Consider the following 19,031-nt stretch of genomic DNA (forward strand, 5'->3'; position numbering starts at 1 on the left):
GATAAACGCCGTAAATAAGGTCTGTGGTAAACATAGGATTAGGAGATCTTGTACATTTTGTTCTGTGAGATAATCTTCATCAACTAACGTCTCTTTTTGTGAATTTTGAATAATTTATGTATTCAAAACAAGCACATAAATCACATAAAGGCTTCATAATTCATAAAGGTCATGTTATCTAACTAACTAGTTATGGTAGTTTTGCTTTAAACCAGGGATGGGCAACTTAGTCTTCGGGGGCCGGAGTGCTGTCATACTTTAAATCAAGTATGGCAACTCCAGTCCTCGGGGGCCGGAGTGCTGTCGTACTTTAAATCAAGTATGGAAACTCCAGTCCTCGGGGGCCAGAGTGCTGTTGTACTTTAAACCAGGTATGGGAAACTCCAGTCCTCGGGGGCCAGAGTGATGTTGTCCTTTAAATCAGGTATGGGAAACTCCAGTCCTCGGGGGCCAGAGTGCTGTCGTACTTTAAAGCAGGTATGGGAAACTCCAGTCCTCGGGGGCCAGAGTGCTGTCGTACTTTAAACCAGGTATGGGAAACTCCAGTCCTCGGGGGCCAGAGTGCTGTCATACTTTAAAGCAGGTATGGGGAACTCCAGTCCTCGGGGGCCAGAGTGCTGTTGTACTTTAAAGCAGGTATGGGAAACTCCAGTCCTCTGGGGCCAGAGTGCTGTTGTCCTTTAAACCAGGTATGGGAAACTCCAGTCCTCGGGGGCCAGAGTGCTGTCGTACTTTAAAGCAGGTATGGGAAACTCCAGTCCTCGGGGGCCAGAGTGCTGTCGTACTTTAAAGCAGGTATGGGAAACTCCAGTCCTCGGGGGCCAGAGTGCTGTCGTACTTTAAAGCAGGTATGGGAAACTCCAGTCCTCGGGGGCCAGAGTGCTGTTGTACTTTAAACCAGGTATGGGAAACTCCAGTCCTCGGGGGCCAGAGTGCTGTTGTACTTTAAACCAGGTATGGGAAACTCCAGTCCTCGGGGGCCAGAGTGCTGTCGTACTTTAAACCAGGTATGGGAAACTCCAGTCCTCGGGGGCCAGAGTGCTGTCGTACTTTAAAGCAGGTATGGGAAACTCCAGTCCTCGGGGGCCAGAGTGCTGTCGTACTTTAAAGCAGGTATGGGAAACTCCAGTCCTCGGGGGCCAGAGTGCTGTCGTACTTTAAACCAGGTATGGGAAACTCCAGTCCTCGGGGGCCAGAGTGCTGTCGTACTTTAAACCAGGTATGGGAAACTCCAGTCCTCGGGGGCCAGAGTGCTGTCGTACTTTAAAGCAGGTATGGGAAACTCCAGTCCTCGGGGGCCAGAGTGCTGTCGTACTTTAAACCAGGTATGGGAAACTCCAGTCCTCGGGGGCCAGAGTGCTGTCGTACTTTAAAGCAGGTATGGGAAACTCCAGTCCTCGGGGGCCAGAGTGCTATAGTACTTTAAACCAGGTATGGGAAACTCCAGTCCTCGGGGGCCGGAGTGCTGTCACTCTTTATCCCTAGCAAACACAGCTGATTAAACTAAATGCATTCCAATCTAAAGATTAGTTGATTATTGGAGTCAGGTGTATATGATAAACAATCAGTGTATATGATAATTTTTAGATATACAGTGTAAAGTTGATAATTTCATAATGACGAATCACGTTTGCGAGGCGCGCTGCATGGGCAAAGATGAGGAGAAAAGAAGCTCAAAGAAATTCCAAACGGTCAAAACCATTTGATTTTAAAATGGGGGTGAAATCCAACGTTGTGCATTAAATTCATTAGCTATGTCATATTTAATTTGTAAACAATAGATAATTATATTATTACTAGCTCAAACAATTAATCTGCAAAGATGACAAGTTCATTGGTGGGTGATGGTGATTTCAGAACCAACGTGCGGGTGGGGTGGGGCAAAAACAGGCTTCACCCCCCCCCCCCCCCCCGCCTCTAATCTGATAGTGGTAGTGGGGTGGTAGATGTCTAGTCTCCCTTATGGCTCTAATCTGATAGTGGTAGTGGGGTGGTAGATGCCTAGTCTCCTTTATGGCTCTAATCTGATAGTGGTAGTGGGGTGGTAGATGTCTAGTCTCCCTTATGGCTCTAATCTGATAGTGGTAGTGGGGTGGTAGATGTCTGGTCTCCCTTATGGCTCAGATCAGGTGCATACATACTAGTATACACCATAGACATACATCATTCACTCACACACAATGCATACACCATAGACATAAATCATTTACACACACAGAGAGAAGTCAGCTCAGTCAGATCCAGCTCAGACAGATCCAGCTCAGAAAGGCCCAGCTAAGACAGATCCAGCTCAGAAAGGCCCAGCTCAGACAGAGCCAGCTCAGAAAGGCCCAGCTCAGACAGAGCCAGCTCAGAAAGGCCCAGCTCAGAAAGGCCCAGCTCAGACAGAGCCAGCTCAGAGAGGCCCAGCTCAGAAAGGCCCAGCTCAGAGAGGCCCAGCTCAGAGAGGCCCAGCTCAGACAGATCCAGCTCAGAGAGGCCCAGCTCAGAGAGGCCCAGCTCAGACAGATCCAGCTCAGAGAGGCCCAGTTCAGACAGATCCAGTTCAGAGAGGCCCAGTTCAGACAGATCCAGTTCAGAGAGGCCCAGTTCAGACAGATCCAGTTCAGAGAGGCCCAGCTCAGAGAGGCCCAGTTCAGACAGATCCAGCTCAGAGAGGCCCAGTTCAGACAGATCCAGTTCAGAGAGGCCCAGCTCATGAGCTCCATCAGCACAATATTTTATTTAAGAATGGAAAATGAATGTGTTTATGCAACAAATGTTAGTGCATCGAATCGAATCGAACCGCATCGTTTCGTTCTCTAATCAAACCCAATCTCACCGAATTGTTTTCTGACTAAAACGTTCCTGTATTGGAAGCCCATCTATCTAGATATGTATTGAATCGTCTTGAAAGGGAAAGATTCACATCCCTATTAAATAGTCATTACAATTTACTACAGATGAGAAAGACACTGATAAAAAACATGGCATTAACTATATGACGGCTGTACATTAGCTCACATTAAAGCATTGTGCACTCAACCACTGAGGATTCAATGTGCAGAAATGCATGCAAGCATGCACACACACACACAGAGACACACACACACAGATGTACCCACCCATGCGCGCATGCACACACACCGTCCCCTGTGGGGGGGGGGGGGGCTGCCTAACAAGGTTTATGTGTCATTTATGACAGACACAACCCTACACACTCTGTCATACCACTGTTATTTATGACAGACACAACCCTACACACTCTGTCATACCACTGTTATTTATGATAGACACAACCCTGAAGAGGAGAGGAGAGGAGAGGAGAAGAGGAGAGGAGAGGAGAGGAGAGGAGAGGAGAGGAGAGGAGGAGAGGGGAGGCGAGGGGAGGAGAGGGGAGGGGAGGAAGGGAGGGGAGGAAAGGAGGATAGGTAGGAGAGGAAGACGGGAGGAAAGGAGAGGAGAAGCTGGTAGAGGACAGGAGAGAAGAGAGGGAGTGAAGAAGGAGTGGGGAGTAGACTAGAGTAGAGGAGAGGAGAGGAGAGGAGAGGAGAGGAGAGGAGAGGAGAGGAGAGGAGAGGAGAGGAGAGGAGAAGAGGGAGTGGGGAGGAGGAGAGGAGAGAAGGGAGTGGGGAGGAGAGTAGAGGGAGTGGGGAGGAGAGGAGAGAAGGGAGTGGGGAGGAGAGTAGATGGAGTGGGGTGGAGAGGGAGTGAGGAGGAGAAGAGAGGAGCGGAGAAGGAGTGGGGAGGAGAGGAGAGTGAGTGAGTGGGGAAGAGATGAGAGGAGAGGGAGTGGGGAGGAGAGGAGAGGAGAGAAGGGAGTGGGGGGGAGAGTAGAGGGAGTGGGGAGGAGAGGGAACGGGGAAGAGAGGAGAGGAGAGGGAGTGAAGAAGAGATGAGAGGAGCGGGAGTGGAGAAGGAGTGGGGAGTAGATGAGAGGAGAGGAGAGTGTGTGGGGAGGAGAGGAGCGGGAGTAGGGAGGAGAGGAGAGGAGGGAGTGGGGAGGAGAGGAGAGGAGAGGGAGAGGAGAGGAGGGGAGCGGAGAGGGAGTCGGAGTGGGAGTGGGGAGGAGAGGAAAGGAAAGGGGTGGGGAGGGGAGGGGAGAAGAGGGAGTAGGAAGTAGGGAGGAGACAGGAGGAGAGGGAGTGGGGAGGGGAGAAGAGGGAGTAGGGAAGAGAGGAGGGGGAGTGGGGAGGGGAGGAGAGGAGAGGGGTGGGAGTGGGGAAGTGAGGAGAGGGGTGGGAGTGAGGAAGAGAGGAGATGGGTGGGAGTGGGGAAGAGAGGAGAGGCGAGGGAGTGGGGAAGAGAGGAGAGGCAAGGGAGTGGGGAAGAGAGGAGAGGGGTGGGAGTGGGGAAGAGAGGAGGGGGAGTGGGGAAGAGAGGAGGGGGAGTGGGGAAGAGAGGAGAGGAGAAGGAGTGGGGAAGAGAGGAGAGGAGAGGAGAAGAGAAATTGGAAGAGGAGAGGGGAAACATCTATAGAGTTCTATTAATTAATCAATTTGTGTAATTTTTTAAAAACTGATAATAATTAATAAGTTTGATTCAACGTAATGTACAGCTCAGTCTATACCTATATATCTGAGGCTATAGACAGATAGAGTGAGGGTTCTGTAACTGACAGATCGAGTGAGAGTTCTGTAACTGACAGATAGAGTGGGGGTTCTGTAACTGACAGATAGAGTGGGGGTTCTGTAACTGACAGATCGAGTGGGGGTTCTGTAACTGACAGAGTGGGGTTCTGTAACTGACAGATCGAGTGGGGTTCTGTAACTGACAGAGTGGGGTTCTGTAACTGACAGATCGAGTGGGGTTCTGTAACTGACAGATCGAGTGGGGTTCTGTAACTGACAGAGTGGGGGTTCTGTAACTGACAGAGTGGGGGTTCTGTAACTGACAGATAGCGTGAGGGTTCTGTAACTGACAGATAGAGTGGGGGTTCTGTAACTGACAGATCAGGTGGGGGTTCTGTAACTGACAGATAGAGTGGGGGTTCTGTAACTGACAGATAGAGTGGGGGTTCTGTAACTGACAGATAGCGTGAGGGTTCTGTAACTGACAGATAGCGTGAGGGTTCTGTAACTGACAGATAGCGTGAGGGTTCTGTAACTGACAGATAGAGTGGGGGTTCTGTAACTGACAGATAGCGTGAGGGTTCTGTAACTGACAGATAGAGTGGGGGTTCTGTAACTGACAGATCAGGTGGGGGTTCTGTAACTGACAGATAGAGTGGAGGTTCTGTAACTGACAGATAGAGTGGGGGTTCTGTAACTGACAGATAGAGTGGGGGTTCTGTAACTGACAGATCAGGTGGGGGTTCTGTAACTGACAGATAGCGTGAGGGTTCTGTAACTGACAGATCAGGTGGGGGTTCTGTAACTGACAGATAGCGTGAGGGTTCTGTAACTGACAGATAGCGTGAGGGTTCTGTAACTGACAGATCAGGTGGGGGTTCTGTAACTGACAGATAGCGTGAGGGTTCTGTAACTGACAGATCAGGTGGGGGTTCTGTAACTGACAGATATAGTGGGGGTTCTGTAACTGACAGATAGCGTGAGGGTTCTGTAACTGACAGATAGCGTGAGGGTTCTGTAACTGACAGATAGAGTGGGGGTTCTGTAACTGACAGATAGCGTGAGGGTTCTGTAACTGACAGATCAGGTGGGGGTTCTGTAACTGACAGATAGCGTGAGGGTTCTGTAACTGACAGATCAGGTGGGGGTTCTGTAACTGACAGATAGCGTGAGGGTTCTGTAACTGACAGATAGAGTGGGGGTTCTGTAACTGACAGATCAGGTGGGGGTTCTGTAACTGACAGATAGCGTTAGGGTTCTGTAACTGACAGATAGAGTGGGGGTTCTGTAACTGACAGATAGCGTGAGGGTTCTGTAACTGACAGATAGAGTGGGGGTTCTGTAACTGACAGATAGAGTGGGGGTTCTGTAACTGACAGATAGCGTGAGGGTTCTGTAACTGACAGATAGAGTGGGGGTTCTGTAACTGACAGATAGCGTGAGGGTTCTGTAACTGACAGATAGAGTGGGGGTTCTGTAACTGACAGATAGCGTGAGGGTTCTGTAACTGACAGATCAGGTGGGGGTTCTGTAACTGACAGATAGCGTGAGGGTTCTGTAACTGACAGATAGAGTGGGGGTTCTGTAACTGACAGATAGCGTGAGGGTTCTGTAACTGACAGATAGCGTGAGGGTTCTGTAACTGACAGATAGCGTGAGGGTTCTGTAACTGACAGATAGAGTGGGGGTTCTGTAACTGACAGATAGCGTGAGGGTTCTGTAACTGACAGATAGAGTGGGAGTTCTGTAACTGACAGATCAGGTGGGGGTTCTGTAACTGACAGATAGAGTGGAGGTTCTGTAACTGACAGATAGAGTGGGGGTTCTGTAACTGACAGATAGAGTGGGGGTTCTGTAACTGACAGATCAGGTGGGGGTTCTGTAACTGACAGATAGCGTGAGGGTTCTGTAACTGACAGATCAGGTGGGGGTTCTGTAACTGACAGATAGCGTGAGGGTTCTGTAACTGACAGATAGCATGAGGGTTCTGTAACTGACAGATCAGGTGGGGGTTCTGTAACTGACAGATAGCGTGAGGGTTCTGTAACTGACAGATCAGGTGGGGGTTCTGTAACTGACAGATATAGTGGGGGTTCTGTAACTGACAGATAGCGTGAGGGTTCTGTAACTGACAGATAGCGTGAGGGTTCTGTAACTGACAGATAGAGTGGGGGTTCTGTAACTGACAGATAGCGTGAGGGTTCTGTAACTGACAGATCAGGTGGGGGTTCTGTAACTGACAGATAGCGTGAGGGTTCTGTAACTGACAGATCAGGTGGGGGTTCTGTAACTGACAGATAGCGTGAGGGTTCTGTAACTGACAGATAGAGTGGGGGTTCTGTAACTGACAGATCAGGTGGGGGTTCTGTAACTGACAGATAGCGTGAGGGTTCTGTAACTGACAGATAGAGTGGGGGTTCTGTAACTGACAGATAGCGTGAGGGTTCTGTAACTGACAGATAGAGTGGGGGTTCTGTAACTGACAGATAGAGTGGGGGTTCTGTAACTGACAGATAGCGTGAGGGTTCTGTAACTGACAGATAGAGTGGGGGTTCTGTAACTGACAGATAGCGTGAGGGTTCTGTAACTGACAGATAGAGTGGGGGTTCTGTAACTGACAGATAGCGTGAGGGTTCTGTAACTGACAGATCAGGTGGGGGTTCTGTAACTGACAGATAGCGTGAGGGTTCTGTAACTGACAGATAGAGTGGGGGTTCTGTAACTGACAGATAGCGTGAGGGTTCTGTAACTGACAGATCAGGTGGGGGTTCTGTAACTGACAGATAGCGTGAGGGTTCTGTAACTGACAGATAGAGTGGGGGTTCTGTAACTGACAGAGTGGGGGTTCTGTAACTGACAGAGTGGGGGTTCTGTAACTGACAGAGTGGGGGTTCTGTAACTGACAGATCGAGTGGGGTTTCTGTAACTGACAGATAGAGTGGGGGTTCTGTAACTGACAGATCGAGTGTAACTCATCATGGACTTTACATGACCTCACACATTCCCAACATATTTGCTTCCTCTGAGAGTCTCCCACACGTTCATATCCCCACTGTGTGTGTGTGTGTGTGTGTGTGTGTGTGTGTGTGTGTGTGTGTGTGTGTGTGTGTGTGTGTGTGTGTGTGTGTGTGTGTGTGTGTGTGTGTGTGTGTGTGTGTGTGTGTGTGTGTGTGTGTTGGGAGCAGGCTGGAGGGCATGGCAGACAGTTGCATTAGTTATTAAGGGTGACCCTAGCACAAGGCATGTCCTACAGCACAGCCTCCAGCAAGGAAAACACAGGAGAGGAGAAACACTAATACCCAAGACACTGGGGGAAGATGATGGCCAAGATACAGTCACACTGGTGGAAGATGATGGCCAAGATACAGTCACACTGGGGAAGATGATGGCCAAGATACAGTCACACTGGGGGAAGATGATGGCCAAGATACAGTCACACTGGGGGAAGATGATGGCCAAGATACAGTCACACTGGGGAAGATGATGGCCAAGATACAGTCACACTGGTGGAAGATGATGGCCAAGATACAGTCACACTGGGGAAGATGATGGCCAAGATACAGTCACACTGGGGGAAGATGATGGCCAAGATACAGTCACACTGGGGGAAGATGATGGCCAAGATACAGTCACACTGGGGGAAGATGATGGCCAAGATACAGTCACACTGGGGGAAGATGATGGCCAAGATACAGTCACACTGGGGTAAGATCATGGCCAAGATACAGTCACACTGGGGAAGACACATGGACAGTGTGCTAGCGTAGTTTCCATGAGGCCCCAACTGATTTCACAATAAACACTCTAATCTCTGTAGTCCTTATGTGCGTCCCAAATGCTTTTCCCTATAATTCAGCACTTTTGACCCTATGGCCCTCACGCAGCGTGTCCTGTTAGAAAAAGAAGGTCCACTCTCTTGTCTGTGTACTCACTTGCTTGACATAAACCTTTATGAATCAAAGATTCTGTTGTGGCTATTCATGTTCCATATTTAAAGGGACTATATCAGCATTCCAAGAGTAAAAATAATGTCCTCATTCATATATCCTCTGACATTATCTGGTGAGAATTTGAGTCTGTGTATGGGGTGAAGATACCTGCGGGTTTAGCGGGCGACGGGGCAGTGTGTGTGTGTGTGTGTGTGTGTGTGTCTGTGTGTGTGAGTGTGTAAAACACAGGCTGCTATAGAGGCAGAGAGCAGGGAGCATTCCTCTGTGATGGATGGAGTCTGTCTGAGCTGAGAACCGCTGCGGCTCCGCTGCTGTAAACTGGTGAGAAGTGATGCAACTACCTTAACTGTGGGCACCAGGTCATCAATAACACTCACACACACCAGACACTGTCTTCACACAGCTAGAGCCAAACGTTGGAGGAGAGAGAGGGGACACTGTCTTCACACAGCTAGAGCCAAACGTTGGAGGAGAGAGAGGGGACACTGTCTTCACACAGCTAGAGCCAAACGTTGGAGGAGAGGGAGGGGACACTGTCTTCACACAGCTAGAGCCAAACGTTGTAGGAGAGAGAGAGGGGACACTGTCTTCACACAAGAGCCAAGCGTTGGAGGAGAGAGAGGGGACACTGTCTTCACACAGCTAGAGCCAAACGTTGGAGGAGAGAGAGGGACACTGTCTTCACACAGCTAGAGCCAAACGTTGTAGGAGAGAGAGGGGACACTGTCTTCACACAAGAGCCAAGCGTTGGAGGAGAGAGAGGGGACACTGTCTTCATACAGCTAGAGCCAAACGTTGGAGGAGAGAGAGGGGACTCACACAAGTAATTTTTCCAACAATTGTTTACAGACAGATTATTTTACTTATAATTCCCTGTATCACAATTCCAGTGGGTCAGAAGTTTACATACACTAAGTTGGCTGTGCCTTTAAACAGCTTGGAAAATTCCAGAAAATAATGTCATGGCTTTAGAAGCTTCTGATAGGCTAATTGATATCATTTGAGTCAATTGGAGGTGTACCTGTGGATGTATTTCAAGGCCTACCTTCAAACTCAGTGCCTCTTTGCTTGGCATCATGGGAAAATCTAAAGAAATCAGCCAAGACCTAAAAAAAAAAGACCTCCACAAGTCTGGTTCATCCTTGGGAGTAATTTCCAAATGCCTGAAGGTACCACGTTCATCTGTACAAACAATAGTGCGCAAGTATAAACACCATGGGACCACGCAGCCGTCATACCGCTCAGGAAGGAGACGCATTCTGTCTCCTAGAGATGAACGTACTTTGGTGCGAAAAGTGCAAATCAATCCCAGAACAACCGCAAAGGATCGTGTGAAGATGCTGGAGGAAACAGGAACAAAAGTATCTATATCCACAGTAAAATAAGTCCTATATCGACATAACCTGAAAGGCCGCTCAGCAAGGAAGAAGCCACTGCTCCAAAACCGCAATAAAAAAGCCATATTACAGTTTGCAACTGCACATGGGCACAAAGATTGTACTTTTTAGAGAAATGTCCTCTGGTCTGGTCTGATGAAACAAAAATAGAACTGTTTAGCCATAATGACCATTGTTATGTTTGGAGGAAAAAGGGGGAGGCTTGCAAGCCGAAGAACACCATCCCAACCGTGAAGCACGGGGGTGGCAGCATCATGTTGTGGGGGAGCTTTGCTGCAGGAGGGACTGGTGCACTTCACAAAATAGATGGCATCATGAGGATGGAAAGTTATGTGGATATATTGAAGCAACATTTCAAGACATCAGTCAGGAAGTTAAAGCTTGGTCGCAAATGGGTCTTCCAAATGGACAATGACCCCAAGCATACTTCCAGAGTTGTGGCCAAATGGCTTAAGGACAACAAAGTCAAGGTATTGGAGTGGCCATCACAAAGCCCTGACGTCAGTCCTATAGAAAATGTGTGGGCAGAACTGAAAAGCGTGTGCGAGCAAGGAGGCCTACAAACCTGACCAGTTACACCAGCTCTGTCAGGAGGAATGGGCCAAAATTCACCCAACTTATTGTGGGGAGCTTGTGGAAGGCTACCCGAAACGTTTGACCAAAGTTAAACAATTTAAAGGCAATGCTACCAAATACTAACTGAGTGTATGTAAACTTCTGACCCACTGGGAATGTGATGAAATGAATAAAAGCTGAAATAAATCATTCTCTCAACTATTATTCTGACATTTCACATTCTTAAAATGAAGTGGTGATCCTAACTGACCTAAGACACGGAATTTTTACTGGGATTAAATGTCAGGAATTGTGAAAAACTGAGTTTAAATGTATTTGGCTAAGGTGTATGTAAACTTTTTACTTCAACTGTAGATAACAATGACCTAGCAAATTACGTAGGTTGTCACTCAACTAATAAAGCCTAATTTCACGCAAGCCATTTTAACATATGAATGCTGAAGGTGCCGTATCAGATCAGGGACAGGACGCCTACCTAAGATTGGTCAGCATGCGAAGCTGGGCACAGTGCGTCTTTTGACTAGACTGCTTATATTCCCTGGGGTTGTTCGGCATGCAACATGACTTGTAGATCATTGACTGTCAACACAGTTACAGCAGTTTGACGTTGAAGGAGAGGACGCATCAGTTGTCACAAAATATGAGTGTTTTTGGAAGTTACAAAGAAAGTAATATGAGCAACAACAACAAAATGAAATTTGATTCAGAACGTTTGAATGGATTTTCTGACCGATGCATGTTACATTGGGTGTGATGACGTCATGTTTGAATGGATTTTCTGACCGATGCATGTTACATTGGGTGTGATGACGTCATGTTTGAATGGATTTTCTGACCGATGCATGTTACATTGGGTGTGATGACGTCATGTTTGAATGGATTTTCTGACCGATGCATGTTACATTGGGTGTGATGACGTCATGTTTGAATGGATTTTCTGACCGATGCATGTTACATTGGGTGTGATGACGTCATGTTTGAATGGATTTTCTGACCGATGCATGTTACATTGGGTGTGATGACGTCATGTTTGAATGGATTTTCTGACCGATGCATGTTACATTGGGTGTGATGACGTCATGTTTGAATGGATTTTCTGACCGATGCATGTTACATTGGGTGTGATGACGTCATGTTTGAATGGATTTTCTGACCGATGCATGTTACATTGGGTGTGATGACGTCATGTTTGAATGGATTTTCTGACCGATGCATGTTACATTGGGTGTGATGACGTCATGTTTGAATGGATTTTCTGACCGATGCATGTTACATTGGGTGTGATGACGTCATGTTTGAATGGATTTTCTGACCGATGCATGTTACATTGGGTGTGATGACGTCATGTTTGAATGGATTTTCTGACCGATGCATGTTACATTGGGTGTGATGACGTCATGTTTGAATGGATTTTCTGACCGATGCATGTTACATTGGGTGTGATGACGTCATGTTTGAATGGATTTTCTGACCGATGCATGTTACATTGGGTGTGATGACGTCATGTTTGAATGGATTTTCTGACCGATGCATGTTACATTGGGTGTGATGAAGTCATGTTTGAATGGATTTTCTGACCGATGCATGTTACATTGGGTGTGATGAAGTCATGTTTGAATGGATTTTCTGACCGATGCATGTTACATTGGGTGTGATGAAGTCATGTTTGAATGGATTTTGTGATGTATATGGGATGAGACTACAGGAATGATTATACTGAATATTCATATTTTAGAGTCACTGCTGTTACAATGTCTTACCCTAGTTGGTGTCTCTTCTGCCCTGGCCAAGGTCACTATATGGGTAAAGTGTACTGAACACACACGCACACACACAAGCCCCTCCCCAGTCATGTCCATCCTAAAGTCAGGTTTTTCTCTGTGTGTTCCAGATCGTTGAACAAGGGAAGAATGCTAAGAGTTACCACTACATCCTGGCCAACCTGGTAAGATCTCTCTGTCTCTGTCTCTGTCTCTGTCTCTGTCTCTGTCTCTCTCTCTCTGTCTCTCTCTCTCTCTCTCTCTCTCTCTCTCTCTCTCTCTCTCTCTCTCTCTCTCTCTCTACTGTATCTCTCTCTCTCGCACTCACTCTCTATACATATATCTCTACTATATCTCTCTCGCTCTATCTCTTTACTGTATCTCTCGCTCTCTCTCCCTCTCTATACACATATCTCTACTATCTCAATACTGTAACTCTCTGTCTCTCTCTCTCACTCTCTCTACTGTATCTCTCGCTCTCTCTCTCCCTCTCTATACACATATCTCTACTATCTCAATACTGTAACTCTCTGTCTCTCTCTCTCACTCTCTCTACTGTATCTCTCGCTCTCTCTCTCCCTCTCTATACACATATCTCTACTATTTCAATACTGTATCTCTCTGTCTCTCTCTCTATTTCTCTCTCTCTCTACTATCTCCCTACTGTATCTATCTCTTGCTCTCTCTCTCTCTCTCTCTCTCTCTCTCTCTATATATATATATATATATATATCTATTAAATGAAATTCAAATGGTTTTATTTGCATGGGAAACATACATTATGTTAACATTGCCAAAGCAAGTGAAATAGATAATAAACAAAAGGGAAATAAACAATTCAAAATGACAGTTAACATTACACTCACAAAAGGAGGTTAGGAAGTGCAGCTTAGTTTCCACCTCAATTTGTGGGCAGTGTGCACATAGGCTGTCTTCTCTTGAGAGCCAGGACTGCCTACAGTGTCTGTACATAGTCAGAGCTTTCCTTAATGTTGGGTTTGTCACAGTGGTCAGGTATATATCTTTCTCTCTATCTCTCTACTGTATATATCTCTATTTCTCTACTATCTCTCTCTCTCTCTCTCTCTCTCTCTCTCTCTCTCTCTCTCTCTCTCTCTCTCTCTCCACCTCTCGCTCCATTTATCTCTTTCTCTCTCTCTCTCTATTTTCCTCTTTCTCTTGCTCTCTCTCTCTCTATCATCTATCTCTCTCTCCATATCTCTCTCTATCTCAATGTATCTCTCTCTCCATCTTTCTCCATTTCTCTCTCTCTCCATTTCTCTCTCTCCCCATCTCCATATTTCTATCCTATGTGGATTCTACAGATGTTGTTCTGTGTCATTTGTCTGATACATCCCAAGGTATTGCATCTAGCTCTTAGTCTCACGACATTCATCAATTTCTCTCCAATGTCAAATTTTGAAGTTGTTGCAAACGTCATATTTCAAAAAGTTAAGTTTAGGCATTAACTACAAATATTTAAGGTTAGGCATTAACTCCTAACGGTTAAGGTAAGGGTTAAGGTTTGGCATAGGCTTTAAAAAAAAAACTTTAAAAAAAAATGTTTATGGCTGAATTTGAACCAGAACTCTTATGCCCATCCACCATCCACCATCCACGTCCACCATCCACCATCCACGTCCACCGTCCACCATCCACCATCCACGTCCACAACACCAAAACTGAAACCTACGTGAAGCTAACAGCACTGTTGCCCCTAGTGGCCAGTTTCCACGTCATCTCCCGACGTCCTCAGGCATGGATGGACGTCGTACACTGACTTGTATCACGCGTGACGTGGCTGGGTATCTCTCTAGAGTCAACATGATATTGAAACTGCAATAAGACATACAATATGGTCAAATGTGACTTCCTTTTGTTATAAAAATACATTTTATCAAGACAAATATGATTCTTCATGTTCTGAATCGGTCCGTGGGTTCTTTCATTATATCTAAAGAGTCTTATTTCGTAACATAATACATCCAATAATAAGCAGTGAGCTCTGTTGACAGTTCGGTGCTGCTTCTCGAAGCGAGTTTTGAGGATTTGACAAAAAGCGAAATTAACATGAGACGAGCCGAATGAAATGTAAAAGTATTTGAAGAGAAAAAGCTAACGGGAAACTCAATGGTTCCCAGAGACACGCTGGTTTTTCTTAGAAGTCTTTGAAAAATAACTGGAACTTCCCGTTAATATGAACTGCATATACTAATATATGAAAATGCTTCATGTCATGTCACAAAATCAATATCTATCTTGCCTCTAGTGTTTTATGTCCTCCGTATTGGAGAAGAAAGGTGACAAGTTCAACGGTGAGCCTGTCAGTTAGCCTTAATTCTCACTCAGCATTCAGCCCAGCTGACAATTCTATTTTCCTGATTTTTTTAAACACTTTTCTTTCTCTGTCCTCCAGTGATTAAGCCCCCCTAATCTTGGCCATCCTACAAGGCTAAAACCTTCAATAACCTTTGAACGGATTATGATAGAGACATCGTTTTTTATTAAAAGGGGTTTCCACAAAATTAATATATTATTTTACCTATTGGTCAAAATATGTGTGTTTGATTGGACACCCTACATACAACTGGAAAAATTCATTACAAGCACCAAATCTGTTTCAAGTTTCTCTGAAGGGATACAACAGATCTGTCTTGAAAAAAACATGACATTTTGTAAAAACATATTCCACTGCTCACATTTCTTCCCTCTTCAGCGACTAACTCTAGAGAGAGATACAAACAACTATGCCCATCGAAATAATCCTCTACAAACTCTCTGTATCGAGGTCTCTGTAGTCTACTGAGTCAGACCATTCATACTGCCACTAATAACCTGCTGGTGGTAGAGCCTTCTGAAAGGAATGGAAACCCTTGCCTTGATTGACTGACTGTGACTGTGTTGAAATGGGACGATACAGAGTGCTGCAGAGCCCACACACGCACGCACGCACGCACGCACGCACGCACGCACGCACGCACGCACGCACGCACGCACATACACACACACACACACACACACACACACACAGGCACACACACCGGCACACACACACCGACACACACACGCTCAGCCGCCAGCCACTGAGAGACAGACAGATAGACAGTAGAGGGTCAGTGAGTAAATGTGTGCAGGGTAATGTGCATTAGCGGTCTTTGTCCGCTGTGATCGTCCCAGGGCACCACTCATACAACCTCCCCATAGACACTAAAAACAGCAGAAAATGGATATCAACAGAAAGCACACTGTGTCCCAAATGGGACTCTATTCCCTTTATAGTGCTCTACTTTTCCCCTTTATAGTTCACTATATAGGGAATAGGGTGCCATTTGAGATACAAGCATGGTAATAACTACATTAATATGCTGGCTCACTGCTGGGACTATCTCAATCTCTCTCTCATCTGGTCAATTTGTTAGATTGAAGTGTAAATTAGAAAGCTGTGAAAGCAATAAAGTTTGGTACCAAACCGTCTGCAATCTCCATAATGGCTCTATTAAAATTACTTGTCTGTGTTCTACCTTAGCACAGCTATCGTATGTGTGTGTGTGTGTGTGTGTGTGTGTGTGTGTGTGTGTGTGTGTGTGTGTGTGTGTGTGTGTGTGTGTGTGTGTGTGTGCCTGTTTGTCTGCATCTATGAGAGGGGGAGAGTGTGTGTGCCTGTCTCTCTGTGTGTATGTCTCCATCTCTTAGTCTTTCTGTGTGTGTCTACGAGGTCTTTATCAAATGTTTCCACCTCCGTGTCCATGAGGAGCGGTTTCTATAGTAACCTGCTCAGCTCAGTGCACTGCATTAGCTAACACATGGAGCAGAAAAATACACACATCTCTTCTTCTCTTCTCTCTCATTCTCTCTGTCCTCTGACCATTCAACTGAGACATATGGACACCTGGTTCGGCTGATACTTCAGGGAGAAGGAAGAGAGGAGAGAGGACAGTGGAGGAGAGGGGGAGGAAAGAAGAGGAGGAGAGGAGAGGGAGAAGGGATGCGAGGAGGGTGGAAAAGGAGAGGAGTGGGTGTTAGGGGGTGGAGGGAGCAGGGAGCAGGGCCCATTAGGCATAAGGGGGAGAGAAGGGGAGAGAAGAGAGCTCTGATTGATGGCGTTAAGAATACCAGGCCACAGAAAGTTTAATCAAAGGGCAGGCAGGGATCAATATAATAAGGGTTTCCTGTGGTTCTGGAACTTCTACCAGACAGACAGTCACAGTCGGAGGCTGAAGGTCAGAGCAGTTGACAGCACCACTTTCACTACCAATCAGGCTGCAGAGTTCACTTGTTCAGTCTCCTGCTGTACATCAGTCTTTCTGTGTCTCTGTGTGTGACTACTTCTGTCTGTACATCAGTATTTATGTCTCTCTGTGTGTGACTGCTTCTGTCTGTACATCAGTCTTTCTGTCTCTCTGTGTGTGACTGCTTCTGTCTGTACATCAGTCTTTCTGTCTCTCTGTAGGTGACTGCTTCTGTCTGCATCTGATTCACCATGCAGACAGATTGATTACCTGCTGAGGGGGTGAATCTGCCTTCTGTCTCTCTCTACCTACTCACTCTCTCTCTCTCTCTTTCTCTCTCTCTCTCTCTCTCTCTCTCTCTCTCTCTCTCTCTCTCTCTCTCTCTCTCTCTCTCTTTATCTCTCTCGCTCTGTCTTTCTCTGTCTCTCCCTCTCTCACTCTCTCTTTGTCTGTCTGTCTGTCTGTCTCTCTTTCTCTCTCAATTCAATTCAATTCAATTCAAGGGGCTTTATTGGCATTGGCATCTCTCTCTCTCTCTGTCTGACTCTCTATCCTATGTGTTTATCCCAATGGGTCAATGCAGGACATACTGTTGTCTATGGGGATAGTGTATGCGCAGGGTGCAGTGCTCTACACAGAGTTACCTTACAGGGTTACTGTACTTCTGTACATGGCTGCCATGGACCAATCCCGGCGGAACTGTACGATTCTAAAATAGAACACTGAGTTCACTAGTGTTCTAGAAACACACCCCTCCAAGTAGTCAGAGGGATTCTGTACCATGGAGCCTAGCAGCAGTTCCAGAAGTGTGCTTCCATTGTTTTCCACAGTGTTGAAGGGTTCCAGGGAAGTGGTTCCATTGTACTTCACAGCACGGAGGTCCAGGATTAACACAACTCTATCAGGGATTAAACCTCTCCCTCAACCTTACTGATCTTGTCTGTTTCATTCTCTTCATTTTCATTACTTCTTTCTTTTCAGGCTGGGGCTGGGATAAGAGCTTGCTCTGAGGGATTTTCCATTTCCATTAAGAGATTGACCCTGGCATTTTCTCATTCTCTCCCTGCTTTAGTTTCAACCAGGAATTACAATGTAGAGCCACTGCACTGCTTTGGCCTTTGTACAGAACACTCTCTCATCACGTATACACTTAACAATTCTCCCTCCCTCCCTCCCTCCCTCCCTCCCTCCCTCCCTCCCTCCCTCTCCATCTCTTTCTCTCTCGCTCTTTCTCACACTCTCGCTGTAGCAAATAACTTACGCACCATAAATCTGATTATGAATTTATCTTTCTGAATATTGATCTCTCACATTTAATATTGGAGTGATTTCTCTTTAAACATACGATTTCTGATCCCTGCAGTATTACCGTACTGGCTGCCAGCTCTGTATCCCTCTATATTTCTACACGATGCTTGTTTTAAAATCAATCACTGTGAGCTGTAGGACACCTATTTACTCAAATCTCCTGTTGAAAAAGTATACTTCATATTTCTTCATTTCATCCGAAAGACATGACTCTAAAAATGAAACTAGAGAAAGAAATTGATTCCTCAAAATGTTTAACTTGTTTTTCTGTTTCTGTCTCTGTCTCTGTCTCTGTCTCTGTCTCTGTCTCTGTCTCTATCTCTGTCTCTGTCTCTGTCTCTGTCTCTGTCTCTGTCTCTGTCTCTGTCTCTGTCTCTGTCTCTGTCTCTGTCTCTGTCTCTGTGTCTGATCTGTATCTGTCTCTGTCTCTGTATCTGTGTCTGTGTCTGTCTCTGTCTCTGTCTCTGTCTCTGTCTCTGTCTCTGTCTCTGTGTCTGATCTGTATCTGTCTCTGTCTCTGTCTCTGTCTCTGTCTCTGTCTCTGTCTCTGTCTGTCTGTCTGTCTGTCTGTCTGTCTGTCTGTCTGTCTGTCTGTCTGTCTGTCTGTCTGTCTGTCTGTCTGTCTGTCTGTCTGTGTCCATCCGTCTCTCCATCCTCTGTCTGTTTGTCCTCTCTGCATCTTCTTCCTATAAGGGTTTTCTGGACATTGATCTAACAGACCTGAGGAAAGGCGGGGCCAACATCACAGGCTTCCAGCTGGTCAACTACACAGAGCAGAACGTCAGCCGTACCATTCAGCAGTGGATGGAGTTCGAAAACAAAGACGCCAAGTTCCCCAAGAGACGCCTGAAGGTCCTACACTCCACATACATACACACACTAGTCTCTTTAGACAGACGGGTTGCAAATCTCAATGTTCCAATGCTCCAGCTTAACAAGTCTGTGCAAGTTCCGGCGTCAGTTGGGACAGAGAGTACGAATTGGAAATTGGAAGCGATTCTCTGGTCATGTGACTGCCATGTCATGCCGCTTCTGTATGTATTTCCGGCAGCATTTTAAGCCCTGCTCCCCAAACTTGTGATTTGTTGAGAGTATGAAGAGGACCCTCCCTGGTAGACCCCCCCCCCCCCCCCATTGAAATGTCCAAGAAAATCCAACATTGTCCCCAGACCTTGTGCCGTTGCCTATCTTACGTTGCTCCATGGTCTGGGAGCATCGGAAGCACGTGCGCATGTACACACCTAAACGCACACACACACAC

General features: G+C 46.4%; 1 protein-coding gene across 1 annotated transcript in view; it reads left to right on the forward strand.

Moving 5' to 3' along the window:
• The window catches only part of gria1a (glutamate receptor, ionotropic, AMPA 1a), a 141,292-nt gene that overhangs the window by 47,566 nt on the left and 74,695 nt on the right, over positions 1-19,031 (forward strand). The window contains 2 exon segments of the mRNA XM_038992898.1: positions 12,365-12,418; positions 18,464-18,622. Coding sequence (XP_038848826.1) covers positions 12,365-12,418; positions 18,464-18,622 — 213 coding nt within the window.

Source organism: Salvelinus namaycush, chromosome 5 (assembly GCF_016432855.1).
Source record: "Salvelinus namaycush isolate Seneca chromosome 5, SaNama_1.0, whole genome shotgun sequence".
NCBI classification, from domain to species: Eukaryota; Metazoa; Chordata; class Actinopteri; order Salmoniformes; family Salmonidae; genus Salvelinus; species Salvelinus namaycush.